The 17,656-nt window shown below is 33.1% G+C and overlaps 1 protein-coding gene across 1 annotated transcript in view; it reads left to right on the plus strand.

Moving 5' to 3' along the window:
• Nucleotides 1–17,656, plus strand: part of LOC129005020 (uncharacterized) — a 37,908-nt gene that overhangs the window by 2,568 nt on the left and 17,684 nt on the right. Inside the window, exons 4-17 of the mRNA XM_054433768.1 lie at nt 772–846; nt 1,124–1,186; nt 1,758–1,784; nt 2,443–2,502; nt 3,146–3,193; nt 7,243–7,269; nt 7,403–7,444; nt 9,840–9,884; nt 11,468–12,061; nt 12,670–12,723; nt 12,859–12,909; nt 14,797–14,850; nt 15,212–15,256; nt 16,890–16,934. Of these exons, the coding sequence (XP_054289743.1) occupies nt 811–846; nt 1,124–1,186; nt 1,758–1,784; nt 2,443–2,502; nt 3,146–3,193; nt 7,243–7,269; nt 7,403–7,444; nt 9,840–9,884; nt 11,468–12,061; nt 12,670–12,723; nt 12,859–12,909; nt 14,797–14,850; nt 15,212–15,256; nt 16,890–16,934 (1,191 nt within the window). The 5' untranslated portion in view covers nt 772–810. The remainder of the gene's footprint in view (nt 1–771; nt 847–1,123; nt 1,187–1,757; nt 1,785–2,442; nt 2,503–3,145; nt 3,194–7,242; nt 7,270–7,402; nt 7,445–9,839; nt 9,885–11,467; nt 12,062–12,669; nt 12,724–12,858; nt 12,910–14,796; nt 14,851–15,211; nt 15,257–16,889; nt 16,935–17,656) is intronic.

Genomic DNA, 17,656 nt, shown 5'->3' on the forward strand with positions numbered 1-17,656 from the left:
AGCACAGAGTATACCCTACTCCAACATGAATTCCTTAATATTGTGAATAGCTCGTAGATTTTGTCAACTAAAAACAAATCTGGAGTTACCTGAAAATTTGTTGCCACACCTTGGAAAGAAGGAAATAAATTAAAATTATATTTGGTTGAATACATAAAACTGACATATTTGCAGCGTCTACTATTAAGATGTAGCCAGATTTTCTCTTGTAGTTGTGACTGATAAATTCTGTCTGAAGTTTTCTCCAAGAAAAGACGAATATCATTTTATACCACTGATCCTATTGATAGTTGATACCGTACATTAGTTCATTTCTTAGCTGATTTAGATTTTAATCCAAGTCACGGTTGTGTTGGCTGATACTGTTGTATGAAGTCTGATAATCACTGTGGACTTTTAACAATTGATATTGTTACATACAACTCATCTCAGTATTTCTTGCAAAAAATCATAAGTTTTTTGTGTACCAGTAATAATTATAGTTTTAGAATGAAAGTTGTGGTGCAAACATTTTTTTGTTGAGTCATGAGGTATTGTAACCTGTAAAAGTTATACATGTAATTTAACCTGTGATGTGATATTTTATAAATAGCCTACAAGGAAAGTAGGATGGTAGCTAAGGTATTCAATATACAAGACCTAGGTAAAGGTTGAATAACATTCAATGAACGAAGTGGGGATGGGCAAAACCTGAGTTCTTGTCTATTTGGAGTTGTCATCTCAATATTGTTTAAACTCTTTACTTAGCAGTGACTACTTTTTTTGTCGTAGGTCTCAGTTCCACCAGAATTCACCGCAAATCTTCCTCCAATGGGCTCCATTGTGGAATCAGGAAAACGGAAATCGGTAAGTCGAGTCGGGAACATTTGATTTAAGGTATAGATCAAGAAGGTAGGTGTTCAACTTGTAACATTTATTAGGTTGATTATGAATAGCAATACTCGGAACACATTAAAGATTCAACTAATAGGTACATCAATAAAAAATGTTCTAGTTTTGTATCAGATATGCAAACTTATATTTGGAGAGGATTATCTGTTTTTTCTATTTTACAAAAAAAACAACATTTTTCCAACTAGTTCGTTAGTTGCTATTTATAACTTTTGGTTTTGGTTTTTTACAGGGTTTCAAATCAGACTCATTCGTATCCCCCCCTTACATGGGCCATGTTAAAATAGACTTGGTGGTAAGTATGATGCTTGTTCAGTTTTAATCATTGTTTAGGGTTCCAACTTAAAAATAGGATATTGTCCTTGTGACAATTACCATATATTGTTTATCAAATAATTTGTTTGTAATTTAAATCAAAGGATTATGAAAAGAAAAGATGCTGCAAGCTAAACTTTTTTGAACTTGGCTCTTTGTTGGTGTTATTTTTCAATTTCAATATTTATAGTACATCTTAAGTACCAATTTTGAGTAAATGTTATTGAATGTCTCTACTACTAATAGATTTGATGATTTACAAAAAGATACTTCTTTAGTAGGCCTATATCATAATTTGTCAATACTTGAAATATTTCTATTTAAGCTTTTATTTGTATTGAAATTGAAATTTGAAGAACGTGGGTTTTTGGTTTTATATGAAAAATATTTTATGTTGAAATTAGCAGAGGAGAAAGTATGTGAAAGGTAGAATAAATTCAATTGTATTAAAAAAGCTCTTTAACACGACATAAATAACCTGTAAAAATTTACCTTAATTAATAAATTCAATTAATAATTTATCTATTTAATCTGTTTAACATTTTTTTCAGCCCAAACCAGAAAGGCCTACCAATATTGTAAGTATTTGGGTTTTATTTAATAAATTTACTGATGAGTGTGGAATTTACTGTTTTATTTTTATTTTGGCATTTTACAGTAGAAACAATATATTTGGTAAAGATTAATAAAATTGTAGTTAATTTATTTCTTAACTAAAATTAGTATCTTAATATTTTTGTTATTTCATTGTATTAAATAAAAATGTTTATTGTTTAGTTTAGTCACAATACTCTTCAATAAAATGTAATTTTCCTTAAAAAAAATTTTACGAATTTTTGTCAAAATTTATATTTGTTTAAGATATATATTCTTATACACACTAGTTTTAACCACACTTTTAGTGGTACATTCAATATTTTTTCCTCTTTTACCAGTGAAAAAGGAGTTGGTAGAAATCATACCCAAATTTATAATTTCATTGACAGAAGAATATAGTTCTACATAATTTTTGTGATGACGATTTATAATTTGAAAATAGTATGTGAGAGTTTCAATTAGACAGTTCGTTCTCTTTTAGTAATTTGTTTCAGATTTTAGTAATATATCTCCCTCATACACTCAACACTAATTTATACACAAAATCATGTTCAAATTGAAAACAACAGCCAATAAATAGGTACAAAAATACCTGTTTTCCAACTGATGAATGTTACAGTAACCATTTTGTTATTTCAGAATAAATTCACCAACAATGAAACATTTACCAGTCCAACCAAGTGGAGATTAAGGGGCCGGGTAAGTTAATAATTAAATTATTCGCAACTCAGAAAATTCAGTACAATGTATAGTATGCTTTTAAAAGCTTCAATTAAACGATGGTGCTCTATAACGGGAAAATATGGGTTATAGATGTTGAGTACTACTGATAAAAAACCGTTAAAATTCAACTTTTTAGGTTAAATATTTAACACCTTTCACTTATAAGGTACTTTTAACATTGTGATCCATGGGAATTACAAGGGGATATAATAAATTTTAGATATCAAGGAATTCCAGATATCAAGATTTCCAGTTATTAAGGTGATAATGTAAAACTGCTCAAGCAAAACCCCAAAGGGTAGTTCAGTTTTAAACCTGACTCAGGTTTATGGAAAGAGCAAGTGTAAAAGAGAAATTATTCGGTTATTTTAAAATTGATGATAAATTAGGATTAAGTGTTACAGTATTATGTTCTTCAAGTACTTCAAGTTAAAATCCTGTTATATTCCTGAAAATTTGCACTGACGATTTGTCTTATTTGCTGATGTCTATTTAAGTTTTCAGTAATATGAAATGTCTCTACCCCATTCTCCAACAGTGATCTTGGAATCATTGCTTCTAGTGCAAGTGGTGTTTTCTGTTGTTTAAATACAAAAATCTGTTTTGATTTTGTTTGCAGAAAGACAGACCAACTTATGGAGGGTACATCAAGCCTGGATTGTCAGTGGTGAGTTATGATACTCATAGTTTTATTTGCATGTGATTTCTTTACAAATTGATAAAGTTAAACAAACTGATGCAGATGGTAACCTATCTAAATTTAAGTGTTGGCATTAGATACCGTAATAGATATTCCATCTATGAATCAGATATTTAGTTAAATAAAACATATTTGAATGAGTTCATTATAGAGTGTGTTACGATTTTAGAGTAAGATTTTTCCTCTAGTTGTTTAGAATACAAGGGTTGATCAGAAATTCAGGAACGTTTTAGTTTGATGCCAAAAGGTGCACTCTGATACACTTTCTAGTACAGACAAGTTTGCCTCATTAATGACTGTCTAGCCATCACATGAGAAGTGTCGCTATGCTGCCCATTGTTGCAATATCAAAGTTTAAGAAGCGTACTGCAATTAAAAATGCCGCTAGTTGAGAGGTGTGGTCTGCAATACGGTTTTTGTTGGCCATGATCTTAAAATGAACCTATATAAAGTCTCGACCTGTTGGTGTTAATAGTAAAGTAAACATTTCTTGGATATACATATATATATTCATTTGATCTGACATTGGGCAAGTTTGCCACAGTGACAACACGATGTTTATATTCGTGCATTTTCACTTACAAAGCAAGCTGCATAGCAGAACTGGGAAATATTATTCATCCATCCAAGTGAGTGTGTATCTCGATTCCTTTACTGTTGGACCAGGCCTCTCTTCTCCTACTCTTCTCATACGCATAAGATATCTTATTAATGTAGATCTTATACATGTAGACAAAAATCATTTTTGAACTATGTTAAGAACTATAAAAGAATTTTCAAAAAGGTAGTTTTGCAGGCTAAGAGATTGCATAATAGTAATTTTATTATTAAATCTTGTAACAAGAGTAAAGCTATGTGGGGAGTTGTTAAAAAAGAACTGGGCATTCAAGTAAAAACGGAGACTACTACTAAAATTTATGTTGGGGATAGGGTGATAAATGAACCCAAAGAAATTGCAGAATATCTTAATGTTCAATTTTCCAACATAAAGGAAATATTAAATGTGCCAAATGTCTCTTTCATCAATAACAAGTACATCAGTAAAAACTCTTTAGAATCAGACAATACAGATAAATTACAGTTTTTGGCTTTTACCAACAAATTTGAAGTTAAAAATGCTATCTTAAGTTTAAGTAATAGTAATTCTTGTGGTTGGGATGAGATTCCCACTAAATTATTGAAATGGACTGCTGACATTATTTCTGATATTATAGCTTGACTCATCAATCAATCATTTAGTGAGGGTGAATTTCCAGACTGAAATCAGACCAATTTAAAAAAAAGACACACATAATAATAGTCAAAATTACAGACCAATTTCTTTACTCAGTAATGTATCTAAAATTTTTGAAAAAATTATTCATCTTAGAATTGCAAATTACCTGGAATGTAACTCAAAACTGTGTCAAGAGCAGTTTGGTTTTAGAAGAAATCTAAGCACACATAATGCTCTTTTTACTTATATTAGTAGTGTCCTTGAAGCTCTGGATCAGTCACAGTTGACTGCAGGAGTTTTCTGTGACTTATCCAGGGCTTTTGACTGTGTGAACCACAGGTTGCTGCTGATCAAATTGAAGAATATTGGCTTGGAGGGAATGGCACTAGAATTATTACGATCATACCTATTCAATCGAAAGCAGCGCACAATAGTAATAAAAAAATCAATAAAATATTATTCTAACTGGGCCAGCGTTACATATGGTGTTCCCCAAGGTTCCATACTTGGGCCTTTATTATTTATTATATTTATTAATGACTTGCCTAATTGCCTTTCCACAAATTCCTGTGCTTTCACTTTGTATGCCGATGACACAACTGCTCTTTTAAAAAGAAAAACACTAAGTGAACTTAAATTAACTTTTGACAGCACAATTAAACAAATCAATGAATGGTTTGAGAGCCATGGCCTGAAATTAAATGAATGTAAAACTAACATTCTTCAATTTAAACTCAGAAACAGAGTTACAGACACCACAATCAGTAATACAAAAATTGTTAAGTTTTTAGGTCTAAATTTAGACTCAAAATTAAGTTGGTCTGATCACATTCATCATCTAAATAAAAAATTAAGGTCAACAAGGTATTCACTAATTGTACTATCCAAGGTCACGCCGCTAGAAGTCTGCTTGACAGTATATCATGCGTATGTTCATTCTTTGCTGGCTTATGGCGTCACTCTATGGGGTAACTCTGCAGAGGCCAAGAAAGTGTTCACTTGCCAAAAGTCAATTCTCAGAACTATTTTTCACCAGAAGTCTAAAAAAAGCTGTAAACCTTTTTTCAAAAAAACATTCCATTTTAACATTACCTTCTCTTTATATATTTGAAATAGCAAAGTATGTTCATGCAAATCCTTTCTTTTTTGAAAAATATAAGATAAATCATAACTATCAAACGAGAAATAATAACAAAACTTTTCAATATCCCAAACATTCGCACACAAAATTTGAAACTGGGCCTCTTTACATGGGATTAAAAATCTACAATCATTTACCTAATTCATACAGAACTTTATCAAAATCAAATTTTACATATAAACTGAAAGAGACTTTGAGCCAAAAAGTGTATTACAAAATTCAGACGTTTTTTAAAGATAAATTGTAATAGTTTTTACTCTTGTCAGGGTATAATTAGATTAAGGAACCTAGATATAAATTAGATATAAATTGACCATGTACCAGCTTGGGAATTACTTTTGTAATTTTTGTATCAGGCGTTATGTGCAATAAAGCTTTGTCTATTGTCTAATGTCTCTTGTCTATTAATTGTCTCCTCCTTCTGTTTTCAATATTTCTTCTTTGAACTCGAGGCATTTTACGTTGTTCCAGCAAAACTGATTAACTATTTCCATTGGTCTATAACCTCCTGAATATTACAAACATCAATAATACTATTTACTTCCAAAAAGCTGCTGATATTCTTTTTATAAACAGCTAAGTTTTATTGTTCTAAAATTTGTTCTATGTAATTCTTATGGGGGAAAATCTACCTTTGAGATTGCCTCCCGCAGGGTAAGAATTTTCAAATTCTAAAACCTTATTGCAAACTACAAATAGAGACAAATTTTTTGACACCTCAGACGTTGAAATTGGTCCACATATAAGAGAGGAGTGGTGTTCACAAAAAATGGCTTCACGTATCATAGGTAACTTATAGATAGAGATAGATTCATCATCGAATGTGTGAGGTGTACAGAAACCACATAATAAATAATAGTTCTTTCTCTGTAAACAATGCATTCCGTATCAAAATGGTCAAACAACGGTTGGTTTCCAACATTTTCTTTGCATGGCAATGCCAGAAATCACACAAAAATCAATAATTGAAATGAAGATTTCCCATTAACCATCCTACAGTCCAGACTTTGCTCTGAGTGTCTTTCACGTGTTTCCAAATATGAAGACTTGGCTAGAAGCACAGCGTTTTCATGACTTCAGGGAATTCCAATTGCTTCTCACCAGGGATAGGTGAGCTTGCAAGTGGCAGAATTACACGACAGAGTAATTTTCAAATTTCGAACCCTGTTATGATAAGTGTTTTACAATTTGTTAGGCAACTCTGTAGAAAAATAGTGTTTTAGTACTTTAGTAAATCTCTCAAATGTATAGGCCTATGATAAAAATGTTTTCTTGTACAAACTTTTTACTTTATTCCAAAACATTCCTTACTCTCCCGAGTTGATAGTGACATGTGAAAAATGGTTTACATTTAGTTGCCTTTTGGACTGGCTAAGTTAAAAAGTTGGTCTATAGAAATGAGGCCGGTGTTTCACAGCAGTACATTTTGTTGGTGGTTCTGATGAATTAAGTTCTTTCATTCCAAAACTGGCTACAACTGGAACTTGTCAATTGAATGTCTACCTTGCAGTAGTGTATCTATAATCATAACTTTGATCTATTGATGTATCGTAGAAGTCTCATCTTTCCATGAAACGTATTTGAAACCGTTTTGAACGTCATTATTATTTAGACTTTGGAATTTATAATTTGTGAGTGATACATTTTGTTTGTTTACAGGTTCTCACTATGAAACCCTCGAATGATGTGAGTAATTAGTACTTATTCCTTTCAATGGGGTAAACATTTAAATTTCAAAACCAATTAAAAATCTGTTTACTACGTGTAGCATACTGATTCAACTTTGAAAGAATTTCAATTATGTTGGTTACTGTTTCAGAAACTCTTCAATGCAGGCAATATAAGCTTCATTACACCGTCAGTAAGTATTTTAACAAATTTTCTTATAAGACAAACATTCTTTATTTACAATTTCTTAGAGAAATGTACTTGAGTCAAGGTTTCCAATGGTGTGAGTATTTTATGGGTATTGGTCCTTCCAGTGAAGAACTCGTCGATGGTGTAAAACCATCCAGTTTGAAGTCAGGGTGTGAGTTCTGTCTTCAGCTGCTTCCCCTGATGCTTCCTTATTTCTTCCGGTAGATAGTTGTGTACCTCCTATATAAGATGGGGTTTTCTCATATAGGCAGCTGTGATGGTGGGGTAGGTTGAACCTGGAGGTGTCTCGAGTAATGGCTGTGAAAATCTGCTCCTCTTGGTGGTGATTTGATGTACTATTATTAATCATTTATAAAAAAAACCTCAACATATATTTCACTATAAGTTTACCAAAAGACTGTTTACTAATACAAATAAATAAACAATCATAATTTTAAATTGTTTTGTAAAAAAAAAAATATTTTCAGTATGTTGTTTGTTTTGATGAAAGAAATAAAGAAGATGGTTTTTTTGTTAACATTTAATTTGTCATTTCTAAAGTTTAATCTAAGTAATCGTCCGTGATATCAAATTGATTGAATCACATATATTGACGATTTCAAATGGCAACCGTAAAGAAGATGGTTTTTGTTAACATATTAATTTGTCATTTCTGAAGTTTAATCTTAAGTAATCGTCCATGATATCAAATTAATAGAATGACGTATATTGAGGATTTCAGATTTCTTATCAGCATACAAGATTGCTTCCCTAATATACAGGGCAGTTGCTGTTAGAAATTTCTTTACAGAGGGTTGTAAATGCTTCCTTACAGTTATCTGTATTGTAGACCAGATGGTCCTTACAGCTCTTTTTTGCAAGATAAGTATGCGTTTGAAGTTACCAGCTGTAGTGCCCCCCCCCCCCCCCCCAGATGATCAGACCGTATATTTTACAATTTTCAGTCTTTGCTAACTCAAAAATTAAGATTAATATTTAAAATATGATTAAGTAACTGTGATTTTAGAACTATGATTTTAATAGGCCTAATCATTATATTAAAAAAATCATCAAATTGTGCACAACCGTCACATTAAGTTGGTCTTTCAAAAAACAAGAAGTTCTAAAATATTAAATATTAAATCCCTTTTCTTTTTAAAACTAAAAAATCCTATTTTTATTATATTTGCGGTAAGTTTAGAAAGATTAATATTTAAGATTTATGTAATGGCTAAAGTGGTCAAAAACAGGTTAAGTGGTATTGGGTAAATATATTTGGATAACTGTAAGGCGGTCGACACACGGGAAGACTGAAATCCAACTAAAGTTGAACCAACTTTTTTGTGACGCGATTACGATTGCAGTTGCGTTGGTAAAATCTGCACACGGGCGCGACTGTAGTTGAGTTGAGACAGTAAATGAGTTCTAATTTTGTTATAACGATACTATGTACTGTGTATGGTGTTTGAAATGAGTGGTAGTGATTAAGAAGCCCTGGTGTTTTATAGACAATCAAGAAAGCTTAGAGGACGTAGAAAGTATTGGGTACATCCTTATGTTAAAACAAATATTCAATGTAGGCTCTTTGTAGCTGCCGCTGCATTACAAGAAACAGACGCAAAATCAATGACTGATCGCCGACTGGTCCTCAACTGGTCGCATCGCAGTCGCCCCGATGCGTGCACTGTCCCACCTAACTACATTGGTCGGGACGCAGTCGACTAGTTTGTCCAACTAGTTGCCGATTTCAGTTGGAAAACAGTCTTCCCGTGTGTCGACGGCCTAAGTGGCTTACTATTTAAAATTTATCTTATCATTTCAGGTTATTTGTAAGAAAGGGCCACATGGCCTTAACTTTGTAATAAAGCATTTTTCCTTTTAGTTTTCATTTCAAATGTCACTAAAATTCTTTGTGTAAAGTTAATTTTTGGTGATGGTCTTTTTTTGGTGTTTTTATAGAAAAAAAATTATGACAAAGCTTTGGGATCTGGAATGCAGCCCTGTCTCCAGTTCTCAGAGAGAGTATCTAAAACATAACAAAGATTCGTTGACAAATTAAACTTAGTATGTCGTGAATACTTTTTCTAATTTCATTTTCTATTGTGATGGAAAATGTCTACAATAATCTCTCTTCATTTCAAATCCAGAATTTACATAAATATCAAATTACAATCTAATGCTTTTTTTCTCATTTGGTTTTTATCTAATCGTCCTGGCTTAAGAAAGGGCTGACATATACAATAACAAACATATACACAGATCATATCACTCCATGCTACATTAATCTTTTCCACATATTCACCTTATAACATGCAACTTGGATTTTACCTGTTACTGCTTTATTTAAATGATTTAATTGTAAAACCTTTGAAATTATAAGAATTTTGTAATTTTTACAGACACGAAGTACTCGCCCATTCCGAACTTATATCAACTTCAGACAGGTATGTTTTTTGTATATTATTTTCAGTTACGATTTCATACTATTTGTTGTAGCTAAATTGTTTAAATGAAGATATAAATTTTTTACAGGACATATAAACAATAATTATTTGGTAAATTTGAGATGAATATTTAGTATTAACAAGAGATAGTTTTGAAATTAGGATTACAAGAAATTAGTACTTGATTTTATATTATACTTATTTTATTGATTGATTATGAGTATCAATTAAAAATAAATATACCTGCTTAGATAAAAGTATACTGTAATAAAAAAATAACAGCACTTCACTCTTTGTGTTAAGAATCAATACTTTTAACCGATCGTTTACCTTAAAAATCACAGGATGAATGGTACTACGATAGAAGTAGAATATTAAACAACACTTTAAAAGAAGTTATCAAACTAGTTTTACACTTTTTTACTACTTATTACCTTTTTAGTTTTACTAGCTTAACAAGTTAAGTTCAATTTCAATGAATTAAAATTAAATTTTTGCCAAAGAAAATACTCATCCTTTATATTTAAAAAACTAGATATGGTTGTAAAACATATTAAGTACTAGCTGGCCCGACAGACGTCGTCCTGTCCTAATGTGGTTTTATGTCAAATGCTCGTTCATTTTCAAGATGAGCTCGTTCGCATGGCTCAATCACGTCCTGGTTAAAGTTTGTTCGCTACACTCACTCACCTTTAGGTTGGAGCTCGTTCGCTGCGCTCAGTTGCCTTCAGGTTAGCTCGTTCGCTATGCTAACTTGCCTCCAGGTTGAAGTTCGTTCGCTATGCTCAGTCACCTTTTGGTTGCAAAATAGATGTTGTCATAAATTAAAAAAAAATAATAGTGCTGCACCCTGTTGCTTAACCTATTAATTTTTTTATGTTATTGAACATCGCAGAATCAAATTGTTTAGTTGAACCAGCTGTTAAGATTCTTTAATTCCATTTAAATATGAGTACTCATAAGGTTAACATGGAAAACTCCAGAGCCAATGGGGCGGAGCCCTTTTGACGGATCGGCACTAAACTTCACACAAACCTTCCTTGAATAATGCTTAATAATGCCTGAAAGTTTCATTACAATCTGTCGAGCGGTTTTGGAGTCCATAAAGGACAAACAAACAAACATACATACATTGGATTTTATATATATAGATCAATTTTGTGTTTTTAAGGTGCATCAACATAATAATTTTCCACATTTGAAACCACTTTTTAAAGTTTATTTACAAAATTAACTGTTGGATTAGGTCCTGTCATAACCAATGCAATAATGTGATAATTTTGATATGGTTATTGTAATAATTTATAACTTAATAATAATGATTTAGAGTCATTAAAAAAATGGTTTTTAGAGTTTTTAGTGCAGATTCAGTTTATGGAAATCATACTCTCGTTTCTAAAGTCATTTTTCACATTTATTTGTGTAAAAGATTTTTTTGCTTTGGTGTCTTGGTTTTATTTATACACTATTGTTGCTAAAGTCAAATTAAAAATATATGCTAATATATTTTTTTTCTGATATGGATGCTGATACAAATAATTAGCTTTATTGGTGCAAGTTATTTGGTGATGGTTTTTTTTCAGAGAGGTCCAATGAACGTTGGTCGACTGTACGGCCCTCTGCCTCCCCCTCCTCCTCCGTTCCCTCAACCGCAGCCTCCTCCGCACTTCCATGCTCCCTTCAATCCCCCACCCTTCCAACACTCACAGTTCCCCCACCCCCCGTTCCCCGCTTATAGAGGACCACCACCACCCAGGTTCCGACCTCCTCCTCACCCGAGGTTTAGTCAACCTCGACCCCCGATGCCCCCGTTTGGGGGTCCTCCATTTCCACCCGGACCTATTCCACCGGGGCCTCCCCCACCACCACATTTTCAGAGACCACCACCACCGCCACCGCCACCACCTCCACAGTATGGGCCAATCCCACCCCCTACTCCTCCTGAACCATTCCCTTCACATTTGCCTAACATTCCTCCTCCCCCGCCTCCCCCGCCTTCCCCGTATCCCACCGGAGTGGTTTTCCCGACTGTGCGACCCTTTTACGAGAATATACCCACGATCAGTCCGATAGACAATGTTCCTGCGCCGTGGCCTCGACGGCAGATCTACACAGGGACGTTCCAACCGAGAACTTTTGTGCCGAGGAATTTCAGCGCTTACAAAGGGCCTAGGCGGGTAAGTTGGTCCGAAAGCAATATTATTGTTTGATGATTTCTGAAAATATAGTCAAAATTGAACACTTAGTAAAACTGTGTAACATCCATAAGGTTATCAAATAATTTATTTTACACTCTTCCTTCTGTCTTTATGTGATTGAAATTGACTTCAAATTATGAATTGTGCATCAAGAACCCATTTTGGATGCAAATTACAGCCTTGATAAGCTTTTGTGTCATTTGGTACTCTTCTGACTGAGGTTTTTGCTTTAGTAGGAAGTTCATGTTTTTCATCTTATATTTTTTAATCTCATTGATTATAAATTTTCCCAATTTTTTTCCACAAACGTTCTTGAAAACTTCACGTGCCTGTTGCATTACATTATGCTATTTGATTTATCCTCAGTTTTCTTACTGAAAATCAATTTACTCAATTTACTTCATGTTGTTCCTAAACTGCAGTTACTTACTAAGTCAATGTTTTTCTTTCAGTTTGAAATTTCTTCCAAAAGTATTCCTTGGAGCTTCATAAGCTTTACAAGGGATTTTAGTGCTGGATTATCTAAATTCATTAAGGTAATAAATCTAAACCATAACCTATGCTAACTTATTATACTGCTGTTGCAGGGAAGGGCATATGAGCAGTTTGGCAAAGCAGATCTCAAGCCAAAGCGGGTTAGGGTAAGTAAACGAATCAATTACACTCTTTCGACTGTAACACATCCAAAAAATATCAACTTACCAAAACTGATTTAATGTGAACATTATTTCACGGATTTGTTTTGCTTTTCGTTAACAACAATTTTGTTTTCACAGTTTTACGATGAAATTACCTTGAGAGGAACACCAAAAAGTCCTGTAGTTCGGGTGAGTTCAAATACAGGATATTTTAAGTAAAAATATAGTTTTTGTTGTGATACAGTAGTTAAATATAAATTATGGCAAAACAAAGTGTCTGTAACAAAATAGTCATATTATTTTAAAGATGCAAAAATGATCATGATTTTGTGATTCCTTTTGGGAAAATTATATTATGTAGGTTTTTTTAGTTAGCCAAGAGTTATTTTTTAAGGAAAAATACTTTAGTTATTAGTTAGTAAATTAAAAAAATATTACTTAATATTCGTCAATTTGACGAAGAAATTAGGTTTTGTCTGGAAAAATTGAATTTAAGTATTGAATTTATTGAATCAAAACCCAAGATACTGCGAGAAACCTTACGAGACTTAGAGTATCAAAATTGGTGTAAACTTCCATACAAAGGGAATGGGGTGGTTCTTTTCAAAGAATGTAACAAGATCAATAAAAATTTGGCTAGAGGTTGTGGCCTCACAGAAGCTGAGTTCAAACAATACTTGAAAATGGTCGGAGACGTTATTCCTCTTAGAAGTCTTCATGGGAGATCCAGGGACGGGAACCAGTGCAGGCATTGTCCTGTATCTGAGAAATTTACTCTTGAAACTCTTGCCCACGTCCTTGGAAAGTGCCCATTTAGTAGTCTTCTACGAAATACCCGCCACCATACCATCAGAAAAATCATATCTGATCAATTCAGAAAGAAAAGTTACGAGGTCTATGAAGAGGTCACGGCTATAGAAGAAGAGGGCTCTGTGAGGCGGAGTGACATCATTGTTATAGACAAGGAGAAAGATTTCGGTCTCATTATAGACCCAACAGTTCGTCTTGAGACAAATGAAAATCAGCCACAGGAAGTCCATGAAGAAAAAGTAAATATTTACAAGAAAACTATCCCATATTATTCAGAGAAATATAAAATATCAAAATTCGAAGTATATGGACTACTCATTGGATCAAGAGGAACAATTCCTCAACAAGTTGAGAAATTTTGGAAGAAATTCAAGTTGGAAAATCAAGTGCTATATTTAATATCTTTAACAGCCATAAAATTTTCTATTAATATTATAAGAAACCACCTATATAACAACTATCATAATTAGGTTTAATCAAACTTGCAAAATTTAATGTAATATTATTCTTTGTTCTACAGCAGACTACAATGTGTAGTAAGATTTCAATTTTTAAAATAAATTTGAATTTATATAGATTTGGAAGTGTTTTTTTTACTCCCTTTTTACTAATGAAAAATTTAAAAAATACCTTTCTTACTTTGGACTAAGTAAACTAAGTTAATGTTAATGTAGTTTAGTTAATTTACGGTAAGTTAAGTTAATGTAAGCTAAGCAACTGTTTCCACAGCTGCAACCACACCCCCTCCCAATCAAAAAATTAAATTAGAGGTACAGTACCGTAAACAACATTGTTATCCCATGTAGTTGTTAAAGGTAACTTTAGTTATTGAAAGTAATACTTAACTAAGTTTAATACTTGAGTACTCACCAATATACAGGATCTAGTTAGTCTATTGGTAGAGCATGGGGTTCAATCCTGCCAATCACCAATATATTTTATTTAGATGATTGTGCCTCAACCCTCTGGGACTAGCCTCAAGAAATGTGTAAAACAGTTTCGGAAGTGTCATAGGATGTGAAAGTGGGAAAAAAGAATTATGGATATAGGACTAAAAAATTTATGTTTGTTAAAAATAAAATGTTGCTTAGTAAACCACAAAGATTATATATTCAAAGGTAACGTTTGTAAAACGGGCAAACCATTGGTTAATGTATAAAGAATTCTGTAATTCAATAAGCAGTACTGTATGAAGAATTACTGTTTGTACTTGGTAGCATGTTTTTAAACGTCTGATTCCTAGTTGTAAAGTTGATGATGTTACAGGGGCTTGGTTATGGAATGGATTTCCAAACTGATGTGACAAGACCTCCATATGTGGTAAGTTTGAATAAGATTGACGTAGTAGTAATTTTTACATCTATGGCACAGTAAACCTGCAGAATAAGCTAATTTCCATTTTGCCTGACTGGATTTTCTCTAAATTATTACCTTTACAAGTTACAGATTTATTCACTATTTGGATCACTTCAGGTTTAAAGAGTGCTTAGGTTAACGGCTACAGGGAATGGGTTTGATAGTGAAATGTTAATAGATTAATGTTAAATAAAGAAATTTTACCAAAATAAATACTTTAAATTGGCGTTTTCAGGGATTTCAATTTCTTTCTAGCTGCTCTTCTGAGTTTTTAAATATTATTTTCCTACTGCTTAACGTCGTTTATGGTACCATTTTGTTTCAGCCAGGACCTATGTTTGTGAGAAGGACATGGCCCACGAGAGAAAATGTAAGTGGTTTATACTTTCTTCAATTTCCTATAGAGTTTTGTATCATCATATTATCTTCACCTTATTATTACTATAAAATTATAAATGTAAAAGTTTGTGTGTTTGTTTTTTATTTTGAGCTAATTTGATTTTAAAACTTCTCAAACAATCAAATCAAATAATCTATTGAGCCATTAAGCACTACATACAATAGGCCAAGTCGGAAGAATTGTTACATACCTGTATTTGCTTATGAAAGCCTTTTATAATGCTATAAATGAAAAAAAAAACTTCTTACAGATTAGCAAGGGGCAGGATTTTAACTGTGTATTATTATTTGTTAGGTTTGTAGATTTTATGTAAAAAAATTGCTCTCTTTGGAACTACAAGTGTTAAATAAAGTTAATACTTGTGTTTACTATACTTAGCTGCCATAGGTTTTGATAATATTTCCTTTACCTTCAGACTTCTTTGTAATAGGTAGCAATTTAGGGAATAAGATGTACTTACTTACTTGAATACTTGAATATTTGAAGGCTACTTCTCTGACCGGAATCCCAGATAAACTGTGTCAAACTAATTTAAAAACTGAACTGAGATGGCGGCGAGTTAAAAAAGTGGCATGTCACCTAATTCTTTGAATGAGTAGATAGACCTATTTTAAAGTTTTTCCTTCACTGAGGTTTTAAATCCAGCCGCATCCATACTTCTTGCTTCTTCTGGTAGACTGTTGAAGAGTTTGATTGTGGTCACTGGGAAGCTATTCAGGGATTTGGACAGTCTGCATTGAGGGGTGTCGAGGTGTCTAGCGTTCCTGGTGTTATGCTGATGGATATCTTGTCTTCTTCCATACATAGAGATGTTCTGGTGTACGTGTATCAGACAGTTGAGGACATATTGTCCATAAACAGTCAGGATGCCGAGACGTTGAAAGATAGGCCTATGAGTATAATCTCCGACTGTAATTTCAGTAGAGGTTATCACTCTCAATGCTTCCTTTTGGAGTATCAACAATCTACTGCATGCGGGAGCGTGACCCCAAAGGAGTATAACATACAAGATATGGCTGTGGAACAGCGAGAAGTAAACGGTAACAAGATACTGCTCAGTGACCACATGACGTAGCTTTCTGAGGAGGAAGATCACTCTAGACAATTTGGTGCAGATCTGGGCTATATTGTGATCCTAGTTCAATTTTTGGTCAAGCCAGCATGTTTTTTCGTTTTGGGGTGTGTTGTTAGCCTAGTAGTTAGCGTCTCGGACTTCGGTGCGGGAGGGACGGGTTCAATCCCCGGCATCCACAAAACTTTAATGGGTTTGGACCGCTTTCCCTTAAAAGTGTTTGACTTCATACTTCATTACAAAAATGCCACTGGCGTAGATACGAGAAAAAAAAAAAATAAATAAAGCCAGAAACCATGCAGCTTTACTTGTTTCATTCTCTTCAGCAGCAATTTGTCTCCCTAGAGTGCAAATCAGGAGTTGGGTCTTGTCCTCGTTTAATTTTAACTTGTTTGAAGCGAACCACTCCATTGTTGTCTCCAGCAATGCACTTGCCTCCCTCTTCACCCGTTCAACACATCTAGCTCCCATCACCAATGTTGTGTCATTAGCAAATACTAATCAATATCTTATGGTTTCACAATGTTTTAGAGATTCGGATACGAACCTTACAGAAGATCAAGTGATAGGAGAAGGGTAAGTTTTATCTTTCAGTTTTGATTAACCTAGTGAAATAAACATTCCATTAGTTTTTTTTGTTTTAGAAAAGACATAGTTTATTGCAAATGTCAAAAGATGTGCTAATGTAAAATGCTGTTTTTTTATCCACTAACTTTTAACCGGGCTAAACAGTAAGGACATATCATAGAAAATTAAAGAGAAAATACAAATTTAATAGCAGCATAATCTATGAGAGACTTATTTTCTCTTTGAGTTAAATAAGGCTACATCAGTCCTATTGCTATGCTAAAAATGTGTCTCAGTTAGATCAATGGTTCACAAAGTCAGTGGTGGTCCATAGAAACTCATTTCTAGGAACATTTTAAACTATAAATAGTTAACAGGAATGTAGGCCTGTCCTATATACATTTCACAACTTTTTTGTGGATATGCAAACAGCCTTTAAGAAGTAAGTTATGGAAATAATATGTCTACTTATGTAATTTCTGTTTTAAGTTTTATGCAATTCAAGAAATACTGACATGTCATTTATCTCATACACAGAACCCCGACATTGGAAAGTAGCCCATTTTACTCTGGTCTAAAATTTGACTACAAATTACAACCAACATCTGCTTTGCTTGGAGGAAAATCAAAAGTAGACTCCAGAGAGCAGTCTATGCTCAGTCGGAAGTGTATCCATCCAAACGTTCTTTAAAAATCTGTCTGAACTATAATTCCATTTCGTTCATTTTTTA

This window comes from Macrosteles quadrilineatus, unplaced genomic scaffold, assembly GCF_028750875.1.
Source record: "Macrosteles quadrilineatus isolate MER2022 unplaced genomic scaffold, UCM_ALF_1.0 Scaffold_14__1_contigs__length_3811126, whole genome shotgun sequence".
In the NCBI taxonomy this organism is placed as follows: domain Eukaryota; kingdom Metazoa; phylum Arthropoda; class Insecta; order Hemiptera; family Cicadellidae; genus Macrosteles; species Macrosteles quadrilineatus.